The following is a 27,828-nucleotide window of genomic DNA, read 5'->3' on the forward strand; positions in this document are numbered from 1 at the left end:
TTGGTCCTAGAGTCACATTATTCAGGGCTGGGGCCACGAGTCTGGGCTTCAGTGTGGTGGGGGGTCGTGGCATGGGCAGTCGACTCAGCAATGGAGAAATGAGACGCGGCATCTTCATAAAACACATCGCAGAGGACAGCCCAGCTGCATGCAACAGCGCCCTGAAAGAAGGAGACCGAATTCTTCAGGTGTGTGTGTTTATTAGACCAGTAACCTTCAACTATTGGTGTAAAGTCTGTCCTGCTTTTTATTGCTTATTCTAGCCAAGAGCTGCACACTTAGACACTGTCTGAAATCCCAATAACGGGGAAAAAGTAGGAAATACTTGGTCAAATAATGACACAGCAGTCTACACACATTGGTGGAAAATAACTGTGATCAGAAAATCTCAAGAATGTGTAAATACTGAGTAATATAGATTAACAACATCTACTTATTGTAGGGTAATGATTAGTGATACCTGCTTGAGCTGGATAGATTTATTAGAAATTGTAGTCCGTTACTGAATACAGATTGCATGATGAAAACTGTTAGTCATAGTCAAACTGTACTTAGGCAATGTATTCTGACTGCTTTTTAGATTACTTTTAGATGCATGGTTTGTAAATAATATGTGATCCATAACTAAAGTAATCTGTAATCTGATTATGAGTATTTTAAAATGTAATATACTCTAATTACAAGTACGTATTTTTTGGAATCTGATTATGTAATCCAGTATGTAAAATGTGTTTTATTATTACTAAAGTAAGTACATATATAACAAGGGCTCTGTTAAATAAAGTGATACCCATAACACAAATTCAGTATGTAAAGCAATATATTTAATATCTAGTTTACTTGCTATAAAGAATTTATGGCATGAACCTCAAAAACTAATCGTATGATCAAAGAAATGTGATTCAAACTCAACCTTTTTCCAAATCATGATGATTTGTTGGAGCTATACAAGTGTTTATATATATATATAGAAAACTTTATTTCAAATGCTATAGAAGAAATTATGAAATTACATATAAAGATCTACTTCATTTTGAAATTCAGCTAACTGCATTTAATATAAATTGTGACTAAAAAAATTAATTGTAATTGTCATGCAATTAAATTTGTGAAAACATTTCATTTAATTTGCATGCATATTATTTCTCTTTTAAAAAGTATGCTAATGGAGACTTCATGTTGACAAAAGTTGCATGGTATCAGAAGACTATTTAATTATGTAGCACAGGAGTTGAAACATTTGATTTTTGTAAATTGTATTAATTGTATTTATTTATTTGCGGTTTTGTAGCTTGACAGTCCGAATCCTCATTTACTCTCATTATACTGAAGAAGAAAAAAATCTCCTTTTGTGCTTCACAGGAATAAGTCATACACTATGAAAACAACATAAAAAGAAAGAAAAAAATACAGATAGTCAGATTTGAATGGTGCATTTTGCTATTTTTGTGTCAAATATACATCAGAAGGCCTGAGTCTGGGTCTAGTTAGTGTTGATGAGCATTAATGATCTCCATCTGCTGGTCATAATAAGCTAATGCATCACTCCTCAGACCTAAATATACTAGATAACACGATTAGTTTCAAGAAAATCTGGGGCAAACTGGTTAAAAAAATGGAAAGAAATTAGTGACTCTGAGAAAGAACTTCAGACATTCGATTTTTAATGTGTGTTGGCAGGTTCAAGGTGTAGATGTGAGTGATTTCACTCATGAAGAAGCCGTTGAGGCGATCCGTAGAGCAGGAGACAGAGTCCAACTACTAGTGCAGAGTCCTCAAGTAATCACAGATACACACACACACACACACACACGCACAACCACTTCACAAATACACAAACTCAGTGCTAGAATATACACTAGACAAGACAATGCATGAGTACTAGTACATAAAACATTTATTTTCTTTCAATGCCCAGCTTTCAGCTCCTGACAACTGCCCTGAAGATCACGATGCATCGAAATCTAATTCTCAAACTCATCAGGTGTGTTCTTGCTTATGATATTGTGTTTATCATAAGTGTCTTTGGTGTGATGTGTATGCTAACATTAAAGTTGATCTCATCTTTAGGAGCCCGAAATCCCTAGTAATCATTCCCCAACCTACCCCTTCAGTCCCATCCCCTTTAAGGTAATGTCATGTGTGTTTGCATAGTAATAATAATCCACAATTACATTTTCTCAAACGATTCTCAAACACTAGCCTACTTTAGGATACTCTTAAAAAGAGTACTTATTAAGGATAATAATATGCTTTGAAATAATGTTCTGAATGCAGTGACACTTATTTGTATGTTAAATGCAATTAAATGTAGTTTAGATTTATATTAACTGTAGTAGAGTGCTTTTTGATCCACTTCAGTACATCTTTTTGATATTTGATCATTTCTTGTGCACTATAATATACGTTAATGTAATTTCTAAGGAAACTTGATACTGGTTGCAAATTATTATATTCAAAATATATTAACTTTAAATGTAGAATTAAATATTAAACACACACACATATTTATACAGTATATGCACAAAGAAAGATTTTTAAACACTATTCATAAAATATTATTAAAACTTGTACTTTAATGTATAGACATTACAAAGTGCATTTTTAAAAAGTGCACTTAAGAAAGATGTGAAAATAACACTTAAGTGGCTTTTTATTTAATTAAGATTATATTATCTGCAAGTAAAAAAAAAAATTAAATGCTTGTAAAATTCAATACAGTTACGCACACTTCTGTTTCAAGAGTGTAAATAGCAGAAAAAAAAAAAATTTAACCATGAGGTGACAAAAAGTGAATAATATTTAATTTTAATTCCCATGTTTCTTTACACAAATTAAGTTACTTTGTTAGTATTTGAAAAAAAGAGAAATGTATTTTGGATTGTCAGATTTTAGCTGTGTTGTACCAAACTGTTGAGTGCTGAAAATGAGAACTGATTGAATAATATAACGACTGTTTCTGGTGCTGTTGCAGCGAACAGAAGCCTGGAAGATGGGGAAGCCTCCACATGTAGCTCCATCACTCCTGAAACTGACATCTAAACACATGGAGACAGAAACTGATGGAGTGCCAGAAGAGGTTTCACATCATCACAGCGAGCCGGAGCAGACCTCTTACTGGAGTATGTGTGTGTGTGTGTGTGTGTGTGTGTGTGTGAGAGAGGCACCAACATGACGGGGACCGAATGTCTCCTAAAAACAAGAATCACTTACAGTGTGAGGAACGGTTAATCATTCCTGTCAGGAAAACTGCTTAGAAAACATATAAAATTCAGCGTTTCAAAAATGCATCAGTCTGCATCAGAATGCTACAATCTCAGAAAAGAAGATACAAAAGTTGTCACTTTTTAAAAGGTACATATTAGTATATTATGCTTAATATGCATAATAGCTTATATACTTTTTTATCGGAGAATGTTGAAATAATAGACTTGCATGAATATTCAGAATATATTTACATAGGACTGAAAAAGCAATGCAAGGGTGAAAATTTTATTTTGTTTCTCTAAACATCGAGTCATCAAATTAGATATATTTACACTATCAAAAGAAATGCATAGGTGCAAAAATTATTTAATCTTTGAAACACTTTTTTTATTTTCTAAGTCAACAAATAATGTATAAATGTTTTCAAAAACAATTGCTGGCCGTAGGTAGGCAGTAACTGAGCATAGCATTAAAAAAGCAGTGTTTCCTAAATTAAAAACAAGAGCTGTATGTTTTCTAATGTAGAGAACTGCCTTTAGTGTTTTGCAAAAACTTTGTTTTTCAATTGCAAACTGAAGTACAACTTTTAGTGTGTAAGTGATTTTTTTTTTAACTGAAGATTAGGCGATCAAAAATATTATTAGCTCTGAATATATGGAATTACATTTGTTTCAATAATAATGAACGAATCTTTATAAAACTGAACGTGACTTTTTCAGAAACTATCAAAAATATGCCATTACAAAAGAAGAAAAACACTATGAAAATTAACTCAGTCGCACAAATTTAACATGCTCTTCAAATATGCTTCATTCTTTGTTAATGTTTTTCAAAGATTCGTTTTCGCTAATCGTGGATTCTGAATTCACTGCCACAGATTTCGATTACGTTTCGCAGTTTTCCGTTTGGTGTTTTGACACAAACCTCTCGTGGGGGCGGGGTTAACAATGGTCTACTCTGATTGGATAGTGAGCTTTTGATGGACAGGTGCTCTCTGACCGGGAGGTACAGACGTCACTCAGTGGCGCCATTTTTCAAAACGCTTATAAATCACTCAGAATGAGTTTTTTTGAGAAAGTAAAAATGCACAAAGTTTCCTGTGAGGGTTAGGGGTAGGTGTAGGGTTGGTGAAGGGCCATAGAATATACAGTTTCTACAGAATAAAAACTATTACACCTATGGGATGAACACACTTTACACAAAAACACGTGTGTGTGTGTGTGTGTGTGTGCATGCATGTGTGTGTTCACATTTATCTTAAGTGGACTTAAATAAATAGTTAAATGTGTGTGTGTGTGTGTGTGTGTGTGTGTGTGTGTGTGTGTGTGTGTGTGTGTGTGTGTGTGTGTGAGCAGGCCGCATGCAGCAGAGGTATGGCCGTCTGCCTGGAGAGCTGCACATGTTTGATCTGGACTGTGGCGCTCACGGCTCTGGACTGGGATTGTGTTTGTCGGGAAACAGAGATGGAGCTCGTGGTCGGATGAGTGTGTACGTGTCAGAAATCAAACCGGACGGGGCTGTGGCCGCAGATGGTCGGGTCAGAGTGGGAGATGAACTACTGGAGGTGAGGACGACCGCCTGGACCCAGTTCATTTGGCCAGTCAAAAATATGTAGATGTATGTAGATTTTGCAATTGCCCTCAGTCTCCCCCATAACTATAAGAGCAAAACACAGAGAAATATGGGTCTTATCAAAGGTCAAGGGTTATTCTTCAGCGTGTTTATGTGTGCATTGTGCAGATAAATGGTCAAGTGCTGTATGGACGCAGTCACCAGAATGCAACAGCAATCATCAACAACGCTCCAGTTAAAGTCAGGATTCTGCTCACAAGGTGAGACACGTGCACATGAATGTAGATTAATACTACTTGTCTTCTACATGCATTTTAATATGCTCTTTATATACATAGATTAATACCATGGAGTGCAAACATCTGAGACAGCAGTGCATATTTGTTTTTAATTTCAAACAGAAATAAAGACAAACAAAGTTTGAAAATATTTAAAACAAAGAAATATATTCAGCATTACTTTCAGGACTATGCCAGCTTGAATGCACGGTGTCATTAAAGAATATCAATTCAATAAAAAAAAACAAAATCAGATATATATTATTTGTAATGAAAACACTGCATATAGAAGCATTTTCACTAAAAGTCTCAAGGTCTTTATTTATCTATATATAGTGTTTGTGTAGTGTGGATGTGTCACATATTTTGATGCACACATGTAATTTTCTCATCAGGAATAAAGCTGCACAGAAACAGATGACTACAGGACCAGCATATGAGGCAATGGAGACACACACACACACACTTATATAAACAAAAATACTTCTTAAAACAGTAAAAAAAAAAAGACAATAAATATAGAGCTATGCTTGGTTAACAAATTAAAATAATTGTCAAAAAAAGTTTGCTACATGTTTCTAAAGTTCTTCTAAAGTTTTATTATTATTTATTATTTTGCATTTATCTTAATTTACCACATGTCTGCATTACTGGACGTCTTCAGTCTCATGCGTCATCTAATGACACTTTTATCTGTTTAGATGCACAACTGTCCTGTTATATCTCCAGTCTTGCTCAGAGAAGGTCAACATTCAGTATTATTGCAGGTAAAACACTCAAAAACATGACAAAACAATATCTGCATGCTTCAGTCTCTTTGTTCTCATGTTTCTGTTTGTCGATAGGATGGAGGGATCAGCAGAGAGAATAAACTCAACATCGGTCTTCCTGCCACATCCAATCACAAGCCCTCCTGTCATCCTGCCAGTCACATGACTCCCAGCCACTGTACGCCTTCGTCAGCTGATCCCACAGCCAATCAGAGCTCTTCTTACTTGGCCCGCTGTTCTGTGACCTCTGACCCCCTAACGAGTCCAATCATAACTGGCTGTATGAACATCATTGATATCTGCAAGGGCACTGCGGGGCTCGGCCTCAGCATAGTAGGAGGCTGCAACACAGTGCTGGTGAGAAATTGTAAAGGAAACCAAGTATTTAACACTTAATGATGTCGCGAGAGCAACTTGAATACAAACCTGAACGTCAAATACTACAACAGTGTTATCAAAAATCATCATTCACCCTCATGTCATTCCAAACTAGATTTTCTTTCATGCATGGAACACAAGGAGAAGTTTAGCAGAATGTTCACGCTGTTCTTTCTTTTAAAATGTAGGTGAATCGTGGTAAAATTTAATAAATGAATGCATTGGTAGAATATTTTATCTAAAGCAACTTACATTGCATTCAAGAAATCCATTTTGTCAATTCATGCATTGCCTGGGAATTGAACCTGTGACCTTTTTGCATTGCTTTAGTGTTTGAGCGATTCACTGTGAAAGTAGCTCATGTGATATTTTTGAGTGGAGAACAGATAACAATTTTATATAAAATAAAATAAAAAATGAGTGCACTATCCCTTTAATTTTTGATGCAGGAAGTAATTAAATTCAATCTTAAACCAAAAAAAAAAAAAAAAAACACTAATTTGCAGTGGAAGGAAATGAGGTATATTAACAGAAGGGGTTTTTGTATTATATATATTTTTTTTTTTTTTTTTTTTTTTTTTTTTTACTTTGAATTATTTACTACAGAAATTCTTATTATTTGATCTGTAAAGTTGTCGAAAGCCTCCTGTTTTTCCTCTTTTTGAAATGTTTTGAGCCTAAATGACTTTTTCATCTGGTATTTGACAGAGAGAGAGAGAGAGAGAGCACGCTTGATAAAGCTTATAAAATATTCCTTTAAATTAAAAATATATTTTGAAGTAACATGTTGCAATCACCAGAAATCAAAATGGGACTTCAAATATTTTTTCTATCCATTGGGATTTTTTCTTGATTTTCAGAGGAAATAAAACATTTTTGATTTTCAAACAGTTCAAAGGAAAGTTATTAAAGATTCTGCACTATTTTTAGCTTCATGCCAGCTCGAAACGTTAAAGAATGTCTGCATTCAATGCAACTTTTCACTTAAATGCTGCTAATATAATTTCTTTCCCTCTTTCTTTGTCAGGGCGTAATAGTGATTCATGAAGTGAATAAAGATGGTGCGGCATACAGAGATGGTCGGCTGTGTTCTGGAGATCATATTCTAGAGGTACAGAAGTGTAGCATTCACCAGTGAAGTTTTATAGTTTTGTTTATTGATTGATCTCTTCGCTAAGAACTTCCATTGACGCAAGGTAGATGCACAATCAAATGCACAGAGAAATAAACTGACATCAACAGGGTACTCATCTTGGGAAATATTTAATCTACTTTTTCACTGAATAGCTCTTCATGTAATCATTGTTATCTGCTCCAGGTGAACGGCATTGATCTGAGAATGGCCACTCATGAGGAGGCCTTGAGCGTCCTGCGCTTGAGTCCGCAGCGAGTGCGCTTGTGCATCTACAGAGACCTTGGGATAGAAAACCACTGCACACACGTCCTCCAGAACCGCACACCTGGGGACATGTGGGACCTCTTCGGTGTGGAACTAAACCTCAAAACAGGACAGGAACTGGGGCTTTGCATTGTGGGTAAAAGGTGGGTTGTTCTCAAGGAATATGATTAAATTACAGAACTGCATGGATAATGCATAGATTCAGCTGTGTTATGATTCATCTGAATTCAGGATCGTCTGCATGTCTTTCAGAAATGACATTGGAATCTTTGTCTCTGAGATAAAAAGGGGAGGGGCTGCAGACTTGGATGGAAGACTGTTACTAGGTGACCAGATTCTGTCTGTGAATGGAGAGGACGTGCGAGCTGCATCACAGGACTATGCAAGCGCACTTCTGCAGGTGCACGAAAATACACTTCACTCAGGAATACAGTGATTAATGCATTTCATTCATAGTCATGATAGGGCTATGTGCACCTCACCTCATGTGTGTGTGTGTGTGTGTTGTAGAGCTGTAGTGGGTCTGTGCTGTTGGAGGTGGCTCGTTTTAAAGCTTCATCACACTACTCGTATGGAGATCAGGTAAATGCTGAATCATTCCTGTTATGCAATACCCTATAAACGCTGTGATACAAAACAATAAATATGCATGTGTTATAATTCAATAAAAATAAAAATACAACTTTTTTTTATAAAGGATTCACAATATGCTCTGGTTACGCTCAGAGCATTATTTATGCATGAAAATGAACAGAATTATTCCCAAAAGAATAGCCGTTGCTCAGTGACCAGGATGTTGACTTAAATTCCATTCTGATATATCTAACCCTTTTTATTATTATTATTTCAGATTTTTGTGGAAAGGTGGAATTATTTGTCATGAGAACAACTAACACTAACTAACACAAAAATCAGAACAGAAAGATAATTTGATAGATAAAGAGCATTAAGAAAAAATAAACCAATTAAAACAGAATGATTGGAAATTAAAACAACATTCTCAAAAAAAAAACGGAAAAACTTTCAATTAAAATAAATTGACAATTTGATTGTTAGAACTTTATGAAGTTAGATTGCATAACACATGGGAAGTTACATAATTGTGAATCAAATTTGTTTAAATCTATTTCCATCTATAAATATTTTATATTTTATACAGTATATTACTCATGCTACTGTTCAAACGTATGGGGTACGAATTTTTCTTTTAGGGAACTTAATGTTATTATTTGTTATGTATGCATTAAATTGATCAAAATTGACAGTGAAGACATTTATAATGTTATATTATATTTCTTTCAAATAAATGCTGTTCTTTTGAACTTTCTGTTTATAGAATCCTGAAAACATGTATCACAGTTCCACAAAAATAAAAGCAGCACGACTGTTTTCAACACTGATAATAATCAGAAATATTTCTTGAGCAGATTCTAAATCCTCATATTAGAAAGATTTCTGAAGATCCGTCTCAGATCTAACAGTGTTCTGTCTGTGTTGTGGCAGGTGGACGAGCTGGACGTCCCTCTTCTCACCTCGTTCAGCACATATGATTGTAAGAGTGTCTGTCACATCACACAATTATTCACTATTCAGTTCTATTCGTCAGTGAGTCAATGTTTTCATCTTTTTGCCCAGCTGTGGATGAGAACGTGGACATCAGAACGGTCACCGTTCAGAAGGTGGGTTTGGTTTTACATGCACTCTCAAAGCACGTTTCTGCAGTAAGTCAGTAGTAACCGTACGCTTGGTGTGATTCTGTCCCAGTGTGAGTGTGAGTCTATGGAGCTGAGATTGAGAGATGGAATAATTTATATCTCTAACCTGGACCCGACCACATCTGCAGCGCGCACTGGACTTCTGCAGGTACAGACAGAGAATGAGGATATAACACAGGTCCTGAAAGACTTATCCACTTTTTCATTGTGTTTGGAAAATGTTGATGCTGGAGCCGACAGCCTGTCCTATTAAAGGCAAAAAAATGAACTAATAAATAACTACATAATCATTGTAAGCCTCTATAAAAGCCTCTTTAAAAAGAATATCGTGGTCAGTAAGATATATATATATTTTTTTAAGAAATGTATACTTTTAACCTGAATGGATACAAAAGTAACAGTAATTTATAATGCTAAATATATATATATATATATATATATATTTCTCTGTTTTAAAATAAATGTTTTTTAGAATTTCCTATGCGTCAACGAATCCTGAAAAAGTTACATTTTAAAATATATTACAATAGAAGACAACTGTTTTAAATTGTAAAATGACACATTATTGTTTTATTTTTTTATTGATGCCAAAACTTTGAACAGTAGTATTTGTGTGCGTGTGTGTGTGTGTGTGTGTGTGTGTGTGTGTGTGTGTGTGTGTATACATACATTTTCCATTTATTTAGCCTCGATGGAAAAATCAGTCAGTAAAAGCTATAAACAAGGCCACACACTGTTTTATAGTTATTTATAGAACTATATTACCAATAAATTAAAACAGATATATTTATTCAGATTTTTTTGTATAATAATTTTACAAAAATATTTGTGTAAAAATAAAAAAACACTTCTTTTTCTTTTTTTCAAATCACAATTTTCGCCAAAATGCATGTATTTTTGCACAATGATTTGGGTAACAGAGTTGAATGCTTGAGGTTGATGAATTCTATGAACACTTATGAATATTCCTGTTAAATTTAGAAAAAAAAATTGTATTTGCTCATTTTAAAAAAAATGCAATTAACTGTTTATAATTTTGATTGAATGATTTTACATTTCGTATTTGATCAAAATGTGAGAGGCCAAAATCACCATTTTCATGAATGGATGCAGTGATTTAATGTGTTTAAAACCTGCTAGTTGTCATTCCAGATTCATAGTTTATCTAACATATCTAATAGTACAGCAAAAAAGCAAACGTCACAGGACACCAAACACAACATTCATGAGAACCGCTGCCCTCAAAGATAATCACCTCTGAACTGAATTTTCAGCTGGGTGCCAGGGTCATCAGCATTAACGGGACATCGACAGAACGTCTCTCTGATACTGAAGCAAGTGTTCTCCTGAGAAACAGCAGCGGAGCCGTCACACTGCAGGTGTGCGTCTTCATCATCAAGTGTTCACTCATTGCACACACTCTTTCCATGAATGTCACACTCGGTGTGTTTGATTAAAGGTGATGCCGAGTGGCTGTTCAGATGGAGCTAGTAAAGATCAAGCATCTTTAATTCACTCCTCACCTGGAGTCAACACTACACACAACCAACACAGGTACTCAAAATGAATATTTATCATCTCATTATAATGCATAAAAATGGTCTAACTGTGCCGAAGTAGATTCCTATGAAAAAAAAGGTAGTATTGTTTTTGTATTATGAGTTTCAACATCAGACATGTTTCTTGAGCAGCGAATCAAGATCATGTGACACTGAAGACTGGAGGAATGATGCTAAAAATACAGCTGTGCAATGCATCACTGGAATAAAAGTTAGAAGTGCAAGCAAAATCCCAAATGACCTTTATTCACCAATGATTATGTGCATAGAACTCCAATTTTATTTGCTTTCATTTTCATTTAACAAATCTATTAAATGCACTAAAATGAATGAAGCTCGGGAGAAAATACAGGTCCTGATTTATGCTTTCTTTTAAGATTTAAAACTGGTTTCATCCCAACACTATGGAGCACCATGTTTCCACCACTGAATATATTTTTTTTTTTTAAATAAAAGCAAAAAATTTATTTGTGACTTTTATATATATATATATAATTTCTGTTACAAAGTCCAAATTGCGTCATATAAACAATTCACAATTCTGACTTTTTGTTGTAACACTTTATTTTAAGATCCAATTCTCACTATTAACTAGTTGTTTATTAGCGTGCCTATTATCAACATATTGGCTGTTTATTAGTACTTATTAATCACATATTCTGCTTGACCATAACAACTTACTAATAAGCAGCTAATTAGCCGTTTGTTGAGGGAAACCTGTTAATATTGAACGTGTTTCCTATTCTAAAGTGTTGCCAAACTCACAATTGTGAGTTATAAAGTCCAATTCTGAGGAATACTATTTTACAAGTTTATATCTCAGTTACAACTCACAAAATATATAAAGTCAGAATTGAGTTTGACTATATAACACACAATTGCAACTTTATATCACACAGTTCTTACTTTATAAATTCTGAAAAAAAGTAAGAATTCCGAAAAGAAAACTTGCAAATGTGAAAATGAAATAATGATAATTACCTTTTTTTTCAATCTTCTATACAACACTGCATTTAATAACTCCATGAAATGTATTAAAATTGCAATATTTACATAAACGTCTGCTTGTGGAGCTCTGATAAAGGACTTCCCCTCCAGGCCACACAGACCATTCAGACTCCCGGTTTAATGTTAGTGCTATGCTTGTTTTTCATTATTCTAACTGTATTATGAGATTAATTGTTGCCCTGTTTGCCAATAAAGGGTGTCTCTAGAGGGAAAAAAGGGGTTAAATTTCATGTGTCTTTTGCGTGTGTTTAAGTTCTCCCCAGCTCCAGACTATCACTCTTGAACGCGGCGCTGCTGGACTTGGCTTCAGTATTGTGGGAGGATTTGGCAGTTCTCATGGTGACTTGCCAATCTACGTCAAGAGCATATTTCCCAAGGTACACAAGAAAGACACTGAAGCTAAAAACTGAGAGTTGAGTGCAGAGATCAAAACAAACACACGTTCAGTTTGCATGAGTCGTAGCATGTAAGAAATCATGAAGGTTTGTGTGTGTTTCCACAGGGAGCCGCGGTGGAGGACAGGCGTCTGCGTCGCGGTGATCAGCTGCTGAAAGTAAATGGAAAGAGTCTGGAGGGTGTCACTCATTCAGAAGCCGTCGAGCTCCTTAGACAAACCAGTGGGACTCTTACTCTACAAGTACTCTCAAAAACACTTCCAACATGCTGAAAATTCACCGTCTGTCCTGTCCAGATGATTGCGTAGACCTCAAGAAGCAGATCATCAGACACAGACGAAGATCTACAAGCAGGAATTATCAACAACAACAAAAAAACTCCCAAAACTGAATAAGTGAAAGAAATGTGTAAAAGTGGGAGATGCCAATAGAGACTAGTGCTAAACCAGTGGTTCTCAACCAAAGGGACAGAAGTTATTAAAATTAGAATTATTAATATGAATGCATTCTATTAAATCTAACGTGAAAACTCTTTCCTTTTTTTCCCTGCAATAAATATTAATATATATTAGCTACTACTGAGAGCTCAAATTAAGCATAATTATGTATAAGTGTGGTTCAGTAACACATTTATGTTATGTCATAAATCATGCAAAAAGCAAGACTAATTTATAGGTATATTTTCTGAGTAATTAGAAATGGTCTGTATATGTTGTGTCTATTAGAATGACGTCATCTGCTCACAGATCTATCTTTTTCTACTGTAAATGTACTTGTATACAAAATAAATGAATGCATTAAATAACGATCTGTTAAAGTCTTCATGTTAAGACTACAAATGACGTGCTAAAAGTGCAATACTCTAATTTTAATAGAAAAAAAGTTGCAATTACAGTATAATCAAGCCGTTTTTTCCATTCCATTCAATATGTCTATTCTGCATAATCAATATATACAGCAAACACAATGCATCTCTATGACATAATTCTTGTTCTAATTTCAAGTAGCACACATTTAGTAATTTACACAATAATCTTCATGCAAATATCAGACACGATCACTCTGTATCCAAAAGTAGAAAGCACTATGAAAGGGATTGTTTATATATATATATATAAATTTATCTGGAAGTATTCAAAATAACAAAGCAAAAAGCTAATATGGCATATATTTACATCACGTGAGGTCTCTAGCTGACATGCAGCAAGTACAGTTATCATCCATGTGTTCAGCAGCAGGGAATGTGCATGTGTTTAACTGTGAACAACTGAAGCAAATATATTAAAATGCTCATGCAGTTAGTCACAAGTACAGTGACATTAAGTGCACTTAATTCGGTTTACCTCGGAGATGAATATAGCTTTAACAGCATGTGTTAACAGTCTGATGCATGTGTTAAGTCTGATCCACTTGATGAACTGTGAACTATATAATAACTTGTGTGTAAATGTGTGGTTCCTGCAGTGAGCGATGGCTTTCAGGAAGTGCACAAGTATGACTCACAGACAGAAAAGATCTGTTTATAGAGCTGATGGCATTCAGCCGCTCACATCTTTGTGAAAACAGAGAGAGATAGACAAGGTCTCGTTCGCTTCTGTGTTTATCTCAGTTCACTGCTTTTCCCTTTCCTTTACCCCTGCCTTTCCCCTTCCCAGAAGCCCCTGGTTTCTCTTGCTTGATGTCTTTTGCTGGTTTGGCTTTTTTCTGCTGTGTGAATAAAAAAAAAAAACAGAAATCAGGTGAATAATGGTGTAGCATTGTGAATTATATTTTTTTGCCTATATGCAAAATGTTGAATTCTGCAGAAATTAAACTATACATGCAACAGCATAAAAATATGTAATAAACAAGCGTACATGTCACAAATAATATGTAGATTTAAAATGATGGCCCAATGTATTCAGCGGGTTTAGATTCGAACAAACGCAACAGAATGCAACAAAAGTGTTTAAAGGGATAGTTAAAAAAAATTTACTCAACATCATTTCAATTAAAAACGGGCTGAAGATTTCAAGCTTCAAAAATAATGGAAAATTATAAAAGCAGCCATTATGAACCGTTCAGAGTGGTTTCAGAAGATTTGTAATCTAGAGAACGAGGCATTTTATCAACTTTTATTGAACTAATATGGCTAAAAGCTGGAGTCTCCATTTTTTACAAATGTATGGAAAAAAGTAATAATTCTTTAAACCACAGGTTTGGGTGAGGAACTATTTCATTAACATTTTGAAGCATCAAAGTCCTGGTTTCATTGACTTTTGATGGCGGGACAGAAATCTCTTTCTCGGGTGTTTGCGTGATGGTCAAAAATGACCTTTTTTTTAAATATATAAATTTTATGTTTGAACTTTTTTTCTTAATAATTTGTATTTTCTAGGGTTTTTAATGGTACTAAATTTTTTAAGCACAGACCTAAAGATTTCTAACTTTTTTTACTGTTGTAAATCTACTTTTACTTTTAAATACTACTTTTTTGACTTTTGGCCTCTTTTTAAGTAAGTTTTAAGTAAGTTGATTATTATGAAAAAATGCATAAAAATACTTAATTTTTTATAATATGAAATCTATATTTTCCAAAACGTTTACTCTAAAACTGCAAGAAAAAAAAAACATAAATCTAAAGAGGTTTTCCAAATTTGAGGTTGACATCTAAAAATTTTTTTCGCTTTGAGTAAGATTTACTTTGGGTGCAGTATTAACAGAATGCAGAATTAACATTTTTGAGTAACTTGCCCTTGCAAATGAGATGTAAACATGATGGTAAAACACGGCCAGCCGAAATGAGAGATTCTGATATCTACCTTTATCATTGCATCTGCGGTAACGCCATCGTCGTCTTCCTCTTCCTGGATCTGAGATTCACCGTCAAGCTCTCCTATAAGCTCAGGGTCAACGGCACCTTTACGGCTTTTCTTAACCACTTGTAAAGAGTACGGCGTGAGATGGGATTCCTTATTGTAGGCTCTTGTAAACGCAGCTTTCACCTGCAGAAAGGAAAAAAACCAGAGCTGATGGGGATAGAGTGTGGCCTACAGCACCTCCAGATGTTTAACAGTTAAACACATCGCATCTGTCAAAGCAATGAACTGTCAACTGGACCACCGGTTTCTACACACACACACACACACACACACACACCTTGGAGTCCAGTTTAGAGTAAGGATCCGGCTGTCCGCCCCAAGTGCTGATCTCCATCATGTTGTCAACATCCTCTTTGATGAGGTCATAATCATCTATGATCTGCACGCTCTGATTGGCTCCCTCCGAACCCCGCGACTGAAGAGGCTCTAATACTGCGGAGCGCAAATACGGCAGGTAATCCAGATTTATTGCTTCCTTACTGCTTAACGTCCTGCAGGGAGATTTTTGGGAAGCATATATGTGGTTAAAAGACTTCATACATCAGACACGGAGGAAGGGAAGTGTTTAAGAGCGTTTTCTCACTTTAGGCTCATGTGTGAAGCGAGCTCCTGTATGATGCGGCTGTGTTTGCCAGCAGATGAGAACTTGCCCAACCAGCTGGGAAAGGTTGGAAACTGGCTCATATAACCCCGCATCAGGTCCCCCGGCAAAACACTCGCATAAATCGCCTGAGGGGGAAAACATGCTTTCACTGATCTATGCAAAATATTTTGATGCAAAGCAGTTTTTGTAAATGGTCACTTCAGGGCCTGATTATCTACAGCAATAATTATCGATTATTCCCTTGAAATTCTAATTGCAATTATTATTATCAATTTACAGTATTGTTTGAAGCAATTGCATGCCATATTTTTATATGAAAACTAACTCTAAGTGAAAAACTTGTATTGCTTTTCTATGGCGTTAAGCCTCAAATGTCAACTGTACATTGGTTTGGTTTCTTCTCTACATAAAAAAAGTGTAAAATATGCATGGTATTGTAATGTTATACTGAAACTATAATTAAAGCAATGGAAAAAATCCCTTAAGATAAACCTTTAGAGAGAAAAAAAACTTTAGCAAATTTTATTTTTGGTAGCAATTTCAGCTTTGTAATCACAATCCGAAATACGATCAATTGTGCATCCCTACTGTTGACTTGAGGTTTGGTGCTCAACACTGATGAGAAGATATTGGCAGGAAAGCGTGTCACCTGTGTGGGAAGCAGAGACCATGTCTGTCTGGAGCGGATCTGTTTGTCCACTAAATCTCCATCGCAAATACTGTCTGCTGTTTTACTCAACAACACCAAATGATTCTTCAGATTTCCCCTGAAAAACATCCAATGTCGCAATTATACCATCATGCTTCCATCCGCAGTTAGAACAGTCTCATTAAATAAATACATAGTGCACAAGTTACAGGATGCAAATATCATTGCGCATTAAAGCTGGTCAATGCATTGAATATTAAAGATATCACTGCAATAATTTAGCTGATGACAAAATCAGGGAAAATTGTGTAAATTGTGATCATGTAATTTTTATCAGTCAGAAGTCAGTTTGTGTGTCAAAATACATCTGTACATTATGCAAACCAACAGACCTGCCAATTTTGTTTTTTTATGCAACTGTGCAATTATTAGTTTTTTTGTTCTTTGATTGGGCTACACTTTATTTTAAGGTGCTCTTGTTACAGTGTAATTATACTGTTAGGTAATGAGTAATATGTTTAGAATTAGGGTTTGGTTTAGGGTTAGTTGCATGTAATTATGCACAATATCTTGTTATTACTATAGTATGAACATGTATGATGTGAACTGTTAAACAGTGTTGGCAAAGATCATATTTTTATATTGATACCTAAATATGATTTTCAATTGTGTTAATGCTGTAAAAAGCAGTAAGTGGACACTATGTCTAATTTTTGGTATTTTGTGACAACAGCTGTTCTAACTAGATCATGTCTTTTTTAAGGGGAACAAGCAACAATCACCTGTTAAATTATTAAAAGAGCAAATGCAAAAAATAAGACATACATTGCATATTGTAAAAAAGTGGGAAAATAGTCAAATATAATTAATTTGCCCTTGCGTGCACATCTAAAACTCACCGTGCAGCGGCTGGTCGAACATGCAAGTAGTTTTCCTGAACAAATAATGGTGCTAAAGAGTAATCATGGAAGAAAAGGTCTGATTTGTCAGTCAAAGTCATGTGGGCGGTTTCCTCTCCTGAAGCAAACACTTTCCGACACACGTCAAATGGACCCTGCATACATGAGGAAAACACACAGATCTTGTCATTCAGCACAGCCCGCTCATCTCATCAATGCTTCTACAAAGTGTACCCCATCATGTATTTAACAGTGTGCACATATACCAGCTTCATGTCCTTCCTAGCATTGTTAGCATCAGCTTTGGCCTGGTCATAGGTCATGACCTTGTCTGTAGCTGACCACATGCTTAGATTATGCAGTACCTAGGAGCAGAAATATAATAAGCACCAAACCGATAAAGACCGTTTTGGACACAGATTTGTTTGTTAATGTCAAACCTGCCGAATATCCTGATTGGACGCCAGGATGACTTCATTAAGTGCCGGGGGTGGGATTTTCAGACCCTCTTTGAAAGCTATAGACATCATAGCCCCCTGAAAATGCATTTTTTTTTTTTTATGGTTAGGTGTCTTTGTCACAATGTCATTAAACACAAAAGTAGTATTAATTACTAATAACTAACAACAATGTATACTTCATATACGCTTTGGGTCAGATTTAGGCTTAGTTCTACGTTATTGTGCGTCATTTACAGTTCTTATTACAAAATAAAACCTAGGATTGTTTAAACCTCCACAAGATTCTGCTTCATTTCAAGATCAATAACTACTGATCATGTGAACACACATTGCTGCTAAAAAAATTAAAATTATGTCTTTTATATAAAACAATGATTTAATGGGACACTGGTTCCACCTTGATCTGCTCGACGCGGGGTCTCTGAAACCTCAGGTCGTAGCAGTAGTTGGCCAGCGAGCGGATCTTCTGATGATTGCGGTCATTGCACATGCAGATGATGGGAATCTTTGACTGTTTTATCAGACCAATCATCTCCTGTGTGGGTCAAAGGGCAAGAGTCAAGAATCACAGTGACAGTGGAAACACTGCTGTGCACATGTACAAGTTTAATGGCACGCATTTAATGGCTTGCAGTCTACATATTGCACAAAGTATCTACATTTACTGTATGCACAGAATACCTACATGTGCTCAGAATAAACAGCAGGGTGTATTGCATGTCCCCCTTGCAATGACTTGACCTTCTATAATCCAAAATAACCATGAATGTATCTCTGAATTTGAGTGCAATGGATTCTCAATAAATAAAATAAAGTACGACAAGGACTGGCTTCTAGCGATCCATCTGTTTTTGATTGATTGCACTCAAAAATGAAGCTTGAAGTAGACCATGTGATCATGTGACAAATGTAGCATAATACTGTTTGAAACAATGGCAGCTGTTACACACTATATTTAAAAAAGCTATACAATAAATACATAAACTGTGGGGTATTCAGTAATCATTAAGCGAATGCTCCATTGCACACACACACCATCTCTGGTAAAGTGCAAGAATAATATTGAATGTCTTACCTGTATTCCTCCTCTGTCTTCATTTCCTGCCGTCCCGTCCACCTCGTCCATTATGAGGACATGTTTACTGCTCACCGTCTGAGATGCACCTGATGCCATTAAACACAGAAACAGTGTTTACATTATAATCAGCGCAGTGTAACTCTCATTACCTGATTAATTAAGCTAATTACCGGTATAGAAGTTCTTAATGCTGGTGTTGTTGAGTGACTCGGCGATCACTTCCTTTAAGCTGTTCTTACTGCGTGTGCAGCTCGCGTTCATCTCCACGTAGCTGAAACCCAACTCCTACGAGAACATATGGAATGCTAGTAATGCATAAACCATGCCGTGAAACTGTAAAAACATGCATGCCGTGTTTACAATCATTCACTGATGATTTAATCCTGTTAAACACTACAAATTGATTTCTATTTGCTTCTATTTAAATATGAGTGGGACTGAACTGACCTCACAGACGAGGGCAGCAGTAGTGGTCTTCCCAACACCAGGAGGCCCGGACAACAACGCAGCCTTAAATCCAGAACCGTCATCTTTACTCCCTAATTTACCCAATTTGGCTGCTTCCCAAAAAACAATGGAAAATAGTTAAACTGAACTTTAGTCTCCAGGGTGCATTAGAAAAAACACATTTAGTCAGAAACGGCATACTAGTATGCATACTGCACAGTATATACTACTAATCAGATGCTAGTAAGTATAGTAGGTGAAACAGTATGCACCATTAAAAACATAAAATCTGGTGCATATGCTTATGGTCAAGTCTAGCACACAGCATTATGGGAAATGTACTCTGGTTATACAGTATTGTTCAAAATAATAGCAGTACAATGTGACTAACCAGAATAATCAAGGTTTTTAGTATATTTTTTATTGCTACGTGGCAAACAAGTTACCAGTAGGTTCAGTAGATTGTCAGAAAACAAACAAGACCCAGCATTCATGATATGCACGCTCTTAAGGCTGTGCAATTGGGCAATTAGTTGAAAGGGGTGTGTTCAAAAAAAATAGCAGTGTCTACCTTTGACTGTACAAACTCAAAACTATTTTGTACAAACATTTTTTTTCTGGGATTTAGCAATCCTGTGAATCACTAAACTAATATTTAGTTGTATGACCACAGTTTTTTAAAACTGCTTGACATCTGTGTGGCATGGAGTCAACCAACTTGTGGCACCTCTCAGCTGTTATTCCACTCCATGATTCTTTAACAACATTCCACAATTCATTCACATTTCTTGGTTTTGCTTCAGAAACAGCATTTTTGATATCACCCCACAAGTTCTCAATTGGATTAAGGTCTGGAGATTGGGCTGGCCACTCCATAACATTAATTTTGTTGGTTTGGAACCAAGACTTTGCCCGTTTACTAGTGTGTTTTGGGTCATTGTCTTGTTGAAACAACCATTTCAAGGGCATGTCCTCTTCAGCATAGGGCAACATGACCTCTTCAAGTATTTTAACATATGCAAACTGATCCATGATCCCTGGTATGCGATAAATAGGCCCAACACCATAGTAGGAGAAACATGCCCATATCATGATGCTTGCACCTCCATGCTTCACTGTCTTCACGGTGTACTGTGGCTTGAATTCAGAGTTTGGGGGTCGTCTCACAAACTGCCTGTGGCCCTTGGACCCAAAAAGAACAATTTTACTCTCATCAGTCCACAAAATGTTCCTCCATTTCTCTTTAGGCCAGTTGATGTGTTCTTTGGCAAATTGTAACCTCTTCTGCACATGCCTTTTTTTTAACAGAGGGACTTTGCGGGGGATTCTTGAAAATAGATTAGCTTCACACAGACGTCTTCTAACTGTCACAGTACTTACAGGTAACTCCAGACTGTCTTTGATCATCCTGGAGGTGATCATTGGCTGAGCCTTTGCCATTCTGGTTATTCTTCTATCCATTTTGATGGTTGTCTTCCGTTTTCTTCCACGTCTCTCTGCTTTTGCTCTCCATTTTAAGGCATTGGAGATCATTTTAGCTGAACAGCCTATCATTTTTTGTACCTCTTTATAGGTTATCCCCTCTCTAATCAACTTTTTAATCAAAGTACGCTGTTCTTCTGAACAATGTCTTGAACGACCCATTTTCCTCAGCTTTCAAATGCATGTTCAACAAGTGTTGGCTTCATCCTTAAATAGGGGCCACCTGATTCACACCTGTTTCTTCACAAAATTGATGACCTCAGTGATTGAATGCCACACTGCTATTTTTTTGAACACACCCCTTTCAACTAATTCAACTAATTGCCCAATTGCACAGCCTTAAGAGCGTGCATATCATGAATGCTGGGTCTCATTTGTTTTCTGAGAATCTACTGAACCTAATGGTAACTTGTTTGCCACGTAGCAATAAAAAAATATACGAAAAACCTTGATTATTCTGGTTAGTCACATTGTACTGCTATTATTTTGAACAATACTGTATATAGCATGTGACCCTGGACCACAAAACCAGTCATATGGGTCATTTTCTTTAAATGTGAAAGCTGAATAAATAAGCTTTAAATAGATGTAAGGTTTGTTATAATAGAACAACATTTGTCTGAGATGCAACTATTTGAAAATCTGGAATCTGAGGGTGCAAGAAAATCTAAATATTGAGAAAATCATCTTTAAAGTTGTTCAAATTAATTCTTAATGCATATTACTACTCAAAAATTAAGTTTTAATATATTTACAGTAGGAAATTAACAAAATATATTCATGGAATATGATATTTACTTAATATCCTAATGATTTTTGGCATAAAAGAAAATGCAATAATTTTGACCCATGCAATGTAATTTTTGGCTATTGCTACAAATATACCCCAGAGACTTAAAACTGGTTTTGTGCTCCAGGGTCACAAATATGCTTTGAAAATATAGCAGGCATTGATGCATACTGGTATTTTGCTATTAGAAACACAGGTAAACTGAACAGATTTCGCAGCATGAGATGCTAAACTCCATATAAAACCCATCACAAACAACATTTCTAAATCTTATCTTATAGCACTGCTATTAAGTCATATTGACTGAGAGACTAAATGCATAAATAGTACTTTTAAAAAAAGCACCGGTCATATTTAATTTAACTAGTGAACGTACCTAAATATCAACTGCCTGCCAACAGACAGTAGAAGCCAACTTTAAATACTGACATGGTGCTTTTGTAATGCCGCTGTGATGTTTATGCCAGTTCTGTAACCAGCGCAGAAGCTTGTTGGCACAGCTCTGATCTCCTTGCTGGCCAATCAGGTTCTTCAGACTACGAGGGCGGTACTTATCCACCCACAACAGGCTCCTCCCATCGTTCTCAGGGGTGGAGTGGGATACAGGGGATGCGCTCTTGGTTTGATCAAAGCTCAAACTCTTTTTGACCTCTGAATGAGAGGCGCCAAGTGTTCCAGATTTAGCAGCAGAGCCAGGCTTAGACTTCCCCTTTGAAGGGCTGCTCTTGTTGGGGCTGGGCTCTTCTGGAGTGGCCTTCTTGGATGGAGAAGCGTGTTTGTGTCTAGAGTCTGGAGTCCTTGCTTTAAAGGATTTATTCTGTAATAAGTGCAATAGACAGAGTTTGTAAATTGAACCAAATTCAAAAAAATAATAATTGACATTTTATATGCACAATAGTTTTTTTATGCAATATATGTTGAAAAGATACAGAATGGTTATACAGTGAAGACTTTTTGTTGAGTACGAACCACTGGGTAAAAAATTCCCATTGTTTTTTAACTTTACAATATAACTATAAAATATGATTTTTTTTTATTACTGTGACTATTATTAAATAAGAAATATTAAACAAAATATTGCAATACAGTACTTCTTCAATAAAATAATAAATGAAGAATTTAATCAAATAATATTATTTTAAAGTACACTGTAAAATTCCGAATTCAAAATTTAAAAGTTAAACTGGGGTTTTCCAAACTTGGGATTTTAGAGATGAAAAGCTAATAATTAACTCAACTTAATGCAACATTAAAATAGGGCTGAACAATTAATTGAGGAAAAAACTAAGAAGCAGGAAAGTTGATGGGAGCTGCTTTATTCACCTCTGCTTCTGCTGCAATCTCATATTTAGACTTCTTGCCTGGTTTGGTTCTTATGAGCTCCAACAACTCATCTTCATTTATGATCTTAGTCCCCAAACTCTCCGCCTAAAGAATAAACACAACACATTCAATTAATTAAAAGGTTAAATTAAATATAAATATGGTTAAGCTGGTATATGCTGAGAAAAATCATGCAAAGTAAGACCTTCTCAGACTTTGATGCCCCGCTGTCTCGTCCCAGAACAAGGTAAGTGGTTTTACGGCTGAAGTTTCCTGTGACTTTCCCGCCATATCGCTCTATTAGTGACTTGGCATCATCCCTCTCCAGAGACTCTAACACACCGGTCAACACGAACACACACCCCTCCAGGCAGTTCTCTGCTCCCTAAAACAATCACAGAACATCGTCAAAGCAGTTTAGAGGAAGAGTGGATTCCTTAAGCAGCAATGAGACGATAGGCAGAGATGTTTTTACCTGCGGGATCTCTTTAGACCCTAGTGCTCGTGGTCCTTCTCTGTTCAAAAAGTTACGGTAGGCTGATGAATTTGCCCGTTTTTTCTCTAAGTCCTCAGGACTTTTATTCTGAAATGACAGAGATGCTTTTGGTTTGCTCACTAGCAGAGCACAACTGTGCAATGCCCCATTAAACAACATGCATTACATTAACATGCATGCATTTAGCAGACGCTTTTATCCAAAGTGACTTACAGTGCATGCATTCAAGTGCATTGTGAAAAGCATTATATAAACAACACAAATTACAAATATATCCAAATATTTAATGCCCTCTTTTAATTTAGACCCTTAAACAACACAATTACAAATATTACCCTGACAAATTAACGTCTTTAACATAAATAAAAAAATCCTAAATGAATGTATAACATATGTGAAGGATATACCTCTGGTTTTGCTGGTGGGGTTTTCAAGGGTGCTCCGTCACTTTTAGGTGATTTTGTGGCTCCTGTGGAAACGCTTGCTGATTTGGGCGTAGCTGCTCGCTCTGAGCTAGTTGGAGACATGGGCTCTTTCTTAGGAGAAATCTTCATTTGTTTTTCACCCCTGTCTTTCTTCCTTTGCTCGTCCTCTTGCCTTTTCATCCGAGCCAGTTTGGAGCTGGTCTTCACGGGACTTTGTTTAAGGGACGGGTCTTTTTTGGGTTTGGTGTCTGAGGTTACTTGTGCTGCTCTTTGTTGGGGAGTCCACTCGAGCCTAAGTAAAAAATAAAAAAATACTACTACATTTAACACACTCCACACTTGACTGTGGAGATGTTTTTCAAGTATTCATAAACAGTTTTTTCTTAAGAAAAAATGAGTAAATATAGATTTTTCATTATTCTGATACCAGACATACAAATTTAAACTGAGTTGCATTTTTTATGTATTTTGAATAAATTAGTAGATATGACACAATGATCAATATGCATGTTTAAATCAGAAGATGATGCAGTGTTGAGACAAACTAAAGACCTTTTTCGGTAAGGGAGCATCATCCAGCATGGCTAATGTTCTCGCAAATTCCTCATCATCATGGATCTTCTTTTCCAACTAACATAAAAACACACACACACACACACATACAGAAAACTGACAATTTCTGCATGATAATGAACTAGATATAAACAAAGTGCAAAATTTACATGCATAATTTTCCCATTAAAAGACACAGTTCACCCAAACACTACAGTATGGAGGAAATATACAATGGAAGTCGATGGCTACTGTTTGGTTACCAATATTTTTCAACGATTCAGGTTTGAGGGAACAACATGAGGGTCAGTAAATGACGACATTATCATTCATGGGTGAACAATCCCTTAAAGGTGTATTCGGGATAAGCCTTTATTAAATAATAAAAAATAAATTAAAAAAGCATGCTCTTGTGGAAATCTCATTCATTTTTAGCAATTCTGATTCATAATTCAACTCCTTGCTCACTTAATAATATATAATACAATGCATTTTTTATAAGACCAAATTCAGATTGATATAGAAGCTTTATTGAGCTTATAAACATGTGTCCTGGACAAACCTCCATGTCTTCATCCATCTGAAGTTGTTTAGCAATGGCTTCATCACTGAGTGGCTCTTCAGTGTCCTGTGTGGGCTGGACAACACCGGACAGCCATGAGTGTGAGTTTTTCTTTTTTTTTTTTCTTCTTTTTCACTTTAAGCGTGTTCACACACTCACACTCTCTCTACTCACTGCCTTCCTCTTAGTGCTGCTACTGGCCACCATCTTCTTCTCTGACCTCTGAACACTTGAGCTCCCAAAGAAGGCCATTACTGAGGTGGGCGTGTGTTTTGGTGGCTCCACCTTTGGGGAGACGGTGGGCTGAGAGATCTTCGCCGCTCCCTTTGAGACCGCGTTTGGGGATTTGGTTGGGGATTTCCTGGAAGAAACTTGCGCTTGTTTTGCTTTTCCTGAATCGAATTCTTTCTTGCCTTTAGCGGTTCCATTTTCTTTAAGTTTGGACATTTTCAAAATCATTAATGTGTCATCCGAATCTGGAAATATAAAGAGGACAAAAGAGGAGTACATAGCATTATATTATACATGGGGGAAAGCATCTGATGACTCCCTCACCAGAATCTTTAGCGCTTTTTTTGGTCTTCTTCTCTTTCTCTTCTTCAGAGTCTAAGATAAGACGAGAGACGAGAACATCTAAATATAGTGGTATATCAGGGGTGTTCAACTTTTCGGATCCCACAAACCCACAAATATGTTCGTGTCTGGGACCCTGTGTGAGTGAGTGTGTGTGTGTGTGTGTGTGTGTGTGTGTGAGAGAGAGAGAGAGCGAGAGACAGAGTTTGTGTGTGTGTGTGTGTGTGTGTGTGTCAACCTTTCAGATCCCACAAACCCACAAATATATGGAAAGTTAGTATTATAAATGTCTAAAACATACACAATGTAAAATAAGGAATTTTTTATTTAGTAAGATATTAAAAGTATACTAAAAAAAAAATCCTAATATTTGATAAATGCTCTTTAGGAACCTGAATCAATTATGACTCTTTTCTTTCGCTTTCCAGAAGGTTTTTCATCAGATGTGAGACTTTTGACCTAAAGAGAGAGAGAGAGAGAAAGAGATAACATAAAATACACCAGCATGCAAACTCATGCAAATAAAGAGAAAAAAAGAATGAAATCACACTGTAGATGCCATCTCATATTTATAAATTCTGTACAAATCAAAGGACTTTTGTTTTACCTTAGTTTTTGACTTCTGTTTCTTCTTCTGATCTTCGTCAGTGTTGGTGCTTTCATTTGAAGGTTTGGGTGCCGCAGGTTTGCTAGATGCAAAAAACCTCCGGATGTCCTGAAATACACACAAAACAATGTTTACTAATAACATCTAATGTAGTTTTATTATTATTTTATAATGACACATGCTAGTAAACATGCAATGCAGAGCAGGTACCATAGTAATTACAGGATGAGTTTGTTGCATGTTTAGACTTCAAAATTGATTATTATCAATGGCAAAACATAAACAACTAACCTGTGTTGTTATAGAGTATCATAAAGGACTGTATTGGCAACCAATCAATCAATTTGATTTGTTAAGTTATGGCTAATTTGAAAGCTTACAGGAACAGGATGTAAACACATGCACCTGTGTCATGAGCACGGACTGTTGAGTTCATATATAGTATTTTGTATGTTTGATTGTATTTGTAGCTCTAATGTTAGTCTGTTAACAAACACGTGAAGGCTGCAAGTTGGAGCTAACTGCTCTTTCTTTAGCCAAACAGACCGAGCTATTGCTCTGATTGTGTCGTTGTTTATACACACGGTGCATTAGTAAGACGACTCACCATTATTAAGCATGTGTCAAAAGCGTTTCTTTATTTTTTGGGGGCGAAACTGCGCGACAGCAGCGCTTCTCTGATGCTCTTTGGCGCCAATGATGCTAAACTCAGGCGCAGAGTGATGACGCGCGGAGAGGACTCCGATTGAGACGCCGAGACGTTTCACGCATAGACAGTAAAAGACGTTTAATTATATCCTTTTGAGAACCAAAAAAAAGTTTTGTTATATATATATATATATATATATATATATATATATATATATATATATATATAGGTTCGAGCATAAGAAACAAATGCAGAATTAATAAGATTAATATTTTATTTTTATTCATATCTTATATTTAGAGGAGGCAAGCCCAAGTTATATATATATATAAGTTATTCAAAAAAAAAAAATAGACCTGAAAAGGCATGTACAGGCAAAAACAATTATTATTATTATTATTATCAGATTATTTTTAACCAGACTTTGTACAAAGATGATTCTCAACCAGTATTGGGCAGTAACTAGTTACAGTAATAATATTAATTTTGCAGTGACTGATTACTATTAAAATTTAAGTAATAATATTACAGTTACCAACCATAAAACAGCTAAATCTTTGAATCTAACAATCCAAATAATTCCATTTAAATTCTATTGAGTGCTTGCAATAACTTCTGACTGTGATCCAATTAAGATTTTGATCAAATGATGAGGCAGAAATATATTGTTAGTAACATTTAGAATAATTTTATGGTGAAGATACGATTATAACTTCTGTGGAGTGTGAAGGAAAAATAATTTAACAAGTAGTGTAACTAATTACCGCTGCCAGATGTAGCACTAAGTCATAATATTACTTTTGAAAGAAATACTTTTGAACTGGTAACGAGTAATAAATGACATTTTCTTAGTGTCGAGCCCAACACTGTTCTCAACTATGTTACAAAGTATAACTGTATGGTTTGATATACTACTGTACTTATGCAATATGTGCGTGAAATGTCTATAAATTGGTATTCTCATTCTATATAATGTATCTATACATTGCATCTAATTTGCATATTAATGTGTTCATTTAGTGCAAAAAAAACAGAGTAATAATGGGATAATAACATGGAAATATTTTTTTAAGGAATATCTCATAGTTC

The 27,828-nt window shown here is 35.8% G+C and overlaps 2 protein-coding genes across 2 annotated transcripts in view; one reads left to right on the top strand and one right to left on the bottom strand.

The window, feature by feature from the left end:
• The window catches only part of LOC113108646 (multiple PDZ domain protein-like), a 33,010-nt gene extending 20,457 nt beyond the window's left edge, over positions 1-12,553 (top strand). Inside the window, exons 22-42 of the mRNA XM_026271936.1 lie at positions 11-188; positions 1,681-1,779; positions 1,919-1,984; positions 2,071-2,130; positions 2,975-3,122; positions 4,563-4,771; positions 4,948-5,039; positions 5,453-5,498; positions 5,759-5,824; positions 5,903-6,184; positions 7,233-7,316; positions 7,524-7,747; positions 7,857-8,004; positions 8,115-8,186; positions 9,108-9,156; positions 9,240-9,283; positions 9,369-9,467; positions 10,594-10,698; positions 10,779-10,873; positions 12,140-12,263; positions 12,389-12,553. Of these exons, the coding sequence (XP_026127721.1) occupies positions 11-188; positions 1,681-1,779; positions 1,919-1,984; positions 2,071-2,130; positions 2,975-3,122; positions 4,563-4,771; positions 4,948-5,039; positions 5,453-5,498; positions 5,759-5,824; positions 5,903-6,184; positions 7,233-7,316; positions 7,524-7,747; positions 7,857-8,004; positions 8,115-8,186; positions 9,108-9,156; positions 9,240-9,283; positions 9,369-9,467; positions 10,594-10,698; positions 10,779-10,873; positions 12,140-12,263; positions 12,389-12,553 (2,455 nt within the window). The remainder of the gene's footprint in view (positions 1-10; positions 189-1,680; positions 1,780-1,918; positions 1,985-2,070; positions 2,131-2,974; positions 3,123-4,562; positions 4,772-4,947; positions 5,040-5,452; positions 5,499-5,758; positions 5,825-5,902; positions 6,185-7,232; positions 7,317-7,523; positions 7,748-7,856; positions 8,005-8,114; positions 8,187-9,107; positions 9,157-9,239; positions 9,284-9,368; positions 9,468-10,593; positions 10,699-10,778; positions 10,874-12,139; positions 12,264-12,388) is intronic.
• Positions 12,554-13,386: 833 nt separating this feature from the next.
• On the bottom strand, positions 13,387-26,783 carry LOC113108325 (replication factor C subunit 1-like). Its single transcript, XM_026271297.1, is given in 25 exon segments — positions 13,387-13,988; positions 15,083-15,265; positions 15,420-15,633; positions 15,726-15,871; positions 16,396-16,513; positions 17,295-17,449; positions 17,561-17,659; positions 17,735-17,830; positions 18,153-18,290; positions 18,831-18,919; positions 19,004-19,118; positions 19,281-19,390; positions 21,982-22,369; positions 22,876-22,980; positions 23,081-23,260; positions 23,351-23,458; positions 23,779-24,055; positions 24,057-24,088; positions 24,349-24,426; positions 24,911-24,985; positions 25,085-25,386; positions 25,466-25,516; positions 25,876-25,942; positions 26,091-26,198; positions 26,698-26,783. Coding segments are annotated over 25 exon segments (3,339 nt in total). The 5' UTR covers positions 26,701-26,783; the 3' UTR covers positions 13,387-13,886.
• Positions 26,784-27,828: the final 1,045 nt, after the last annotated feature.

Source organism: Carassius auratus, chromosome 1 (assembly GCF_003368295.1).
Source record: "Carassius auratus strain Wakin chromosome 1, ASM336829v1, whole genome shotgun sequence".
Classification (NCBI taxonomy): Eukaryota; Metazoa; Chordata; class Actinopteri; order Cypriniformes; family Cyprinidae; genus Carassius; species Carassius auratus.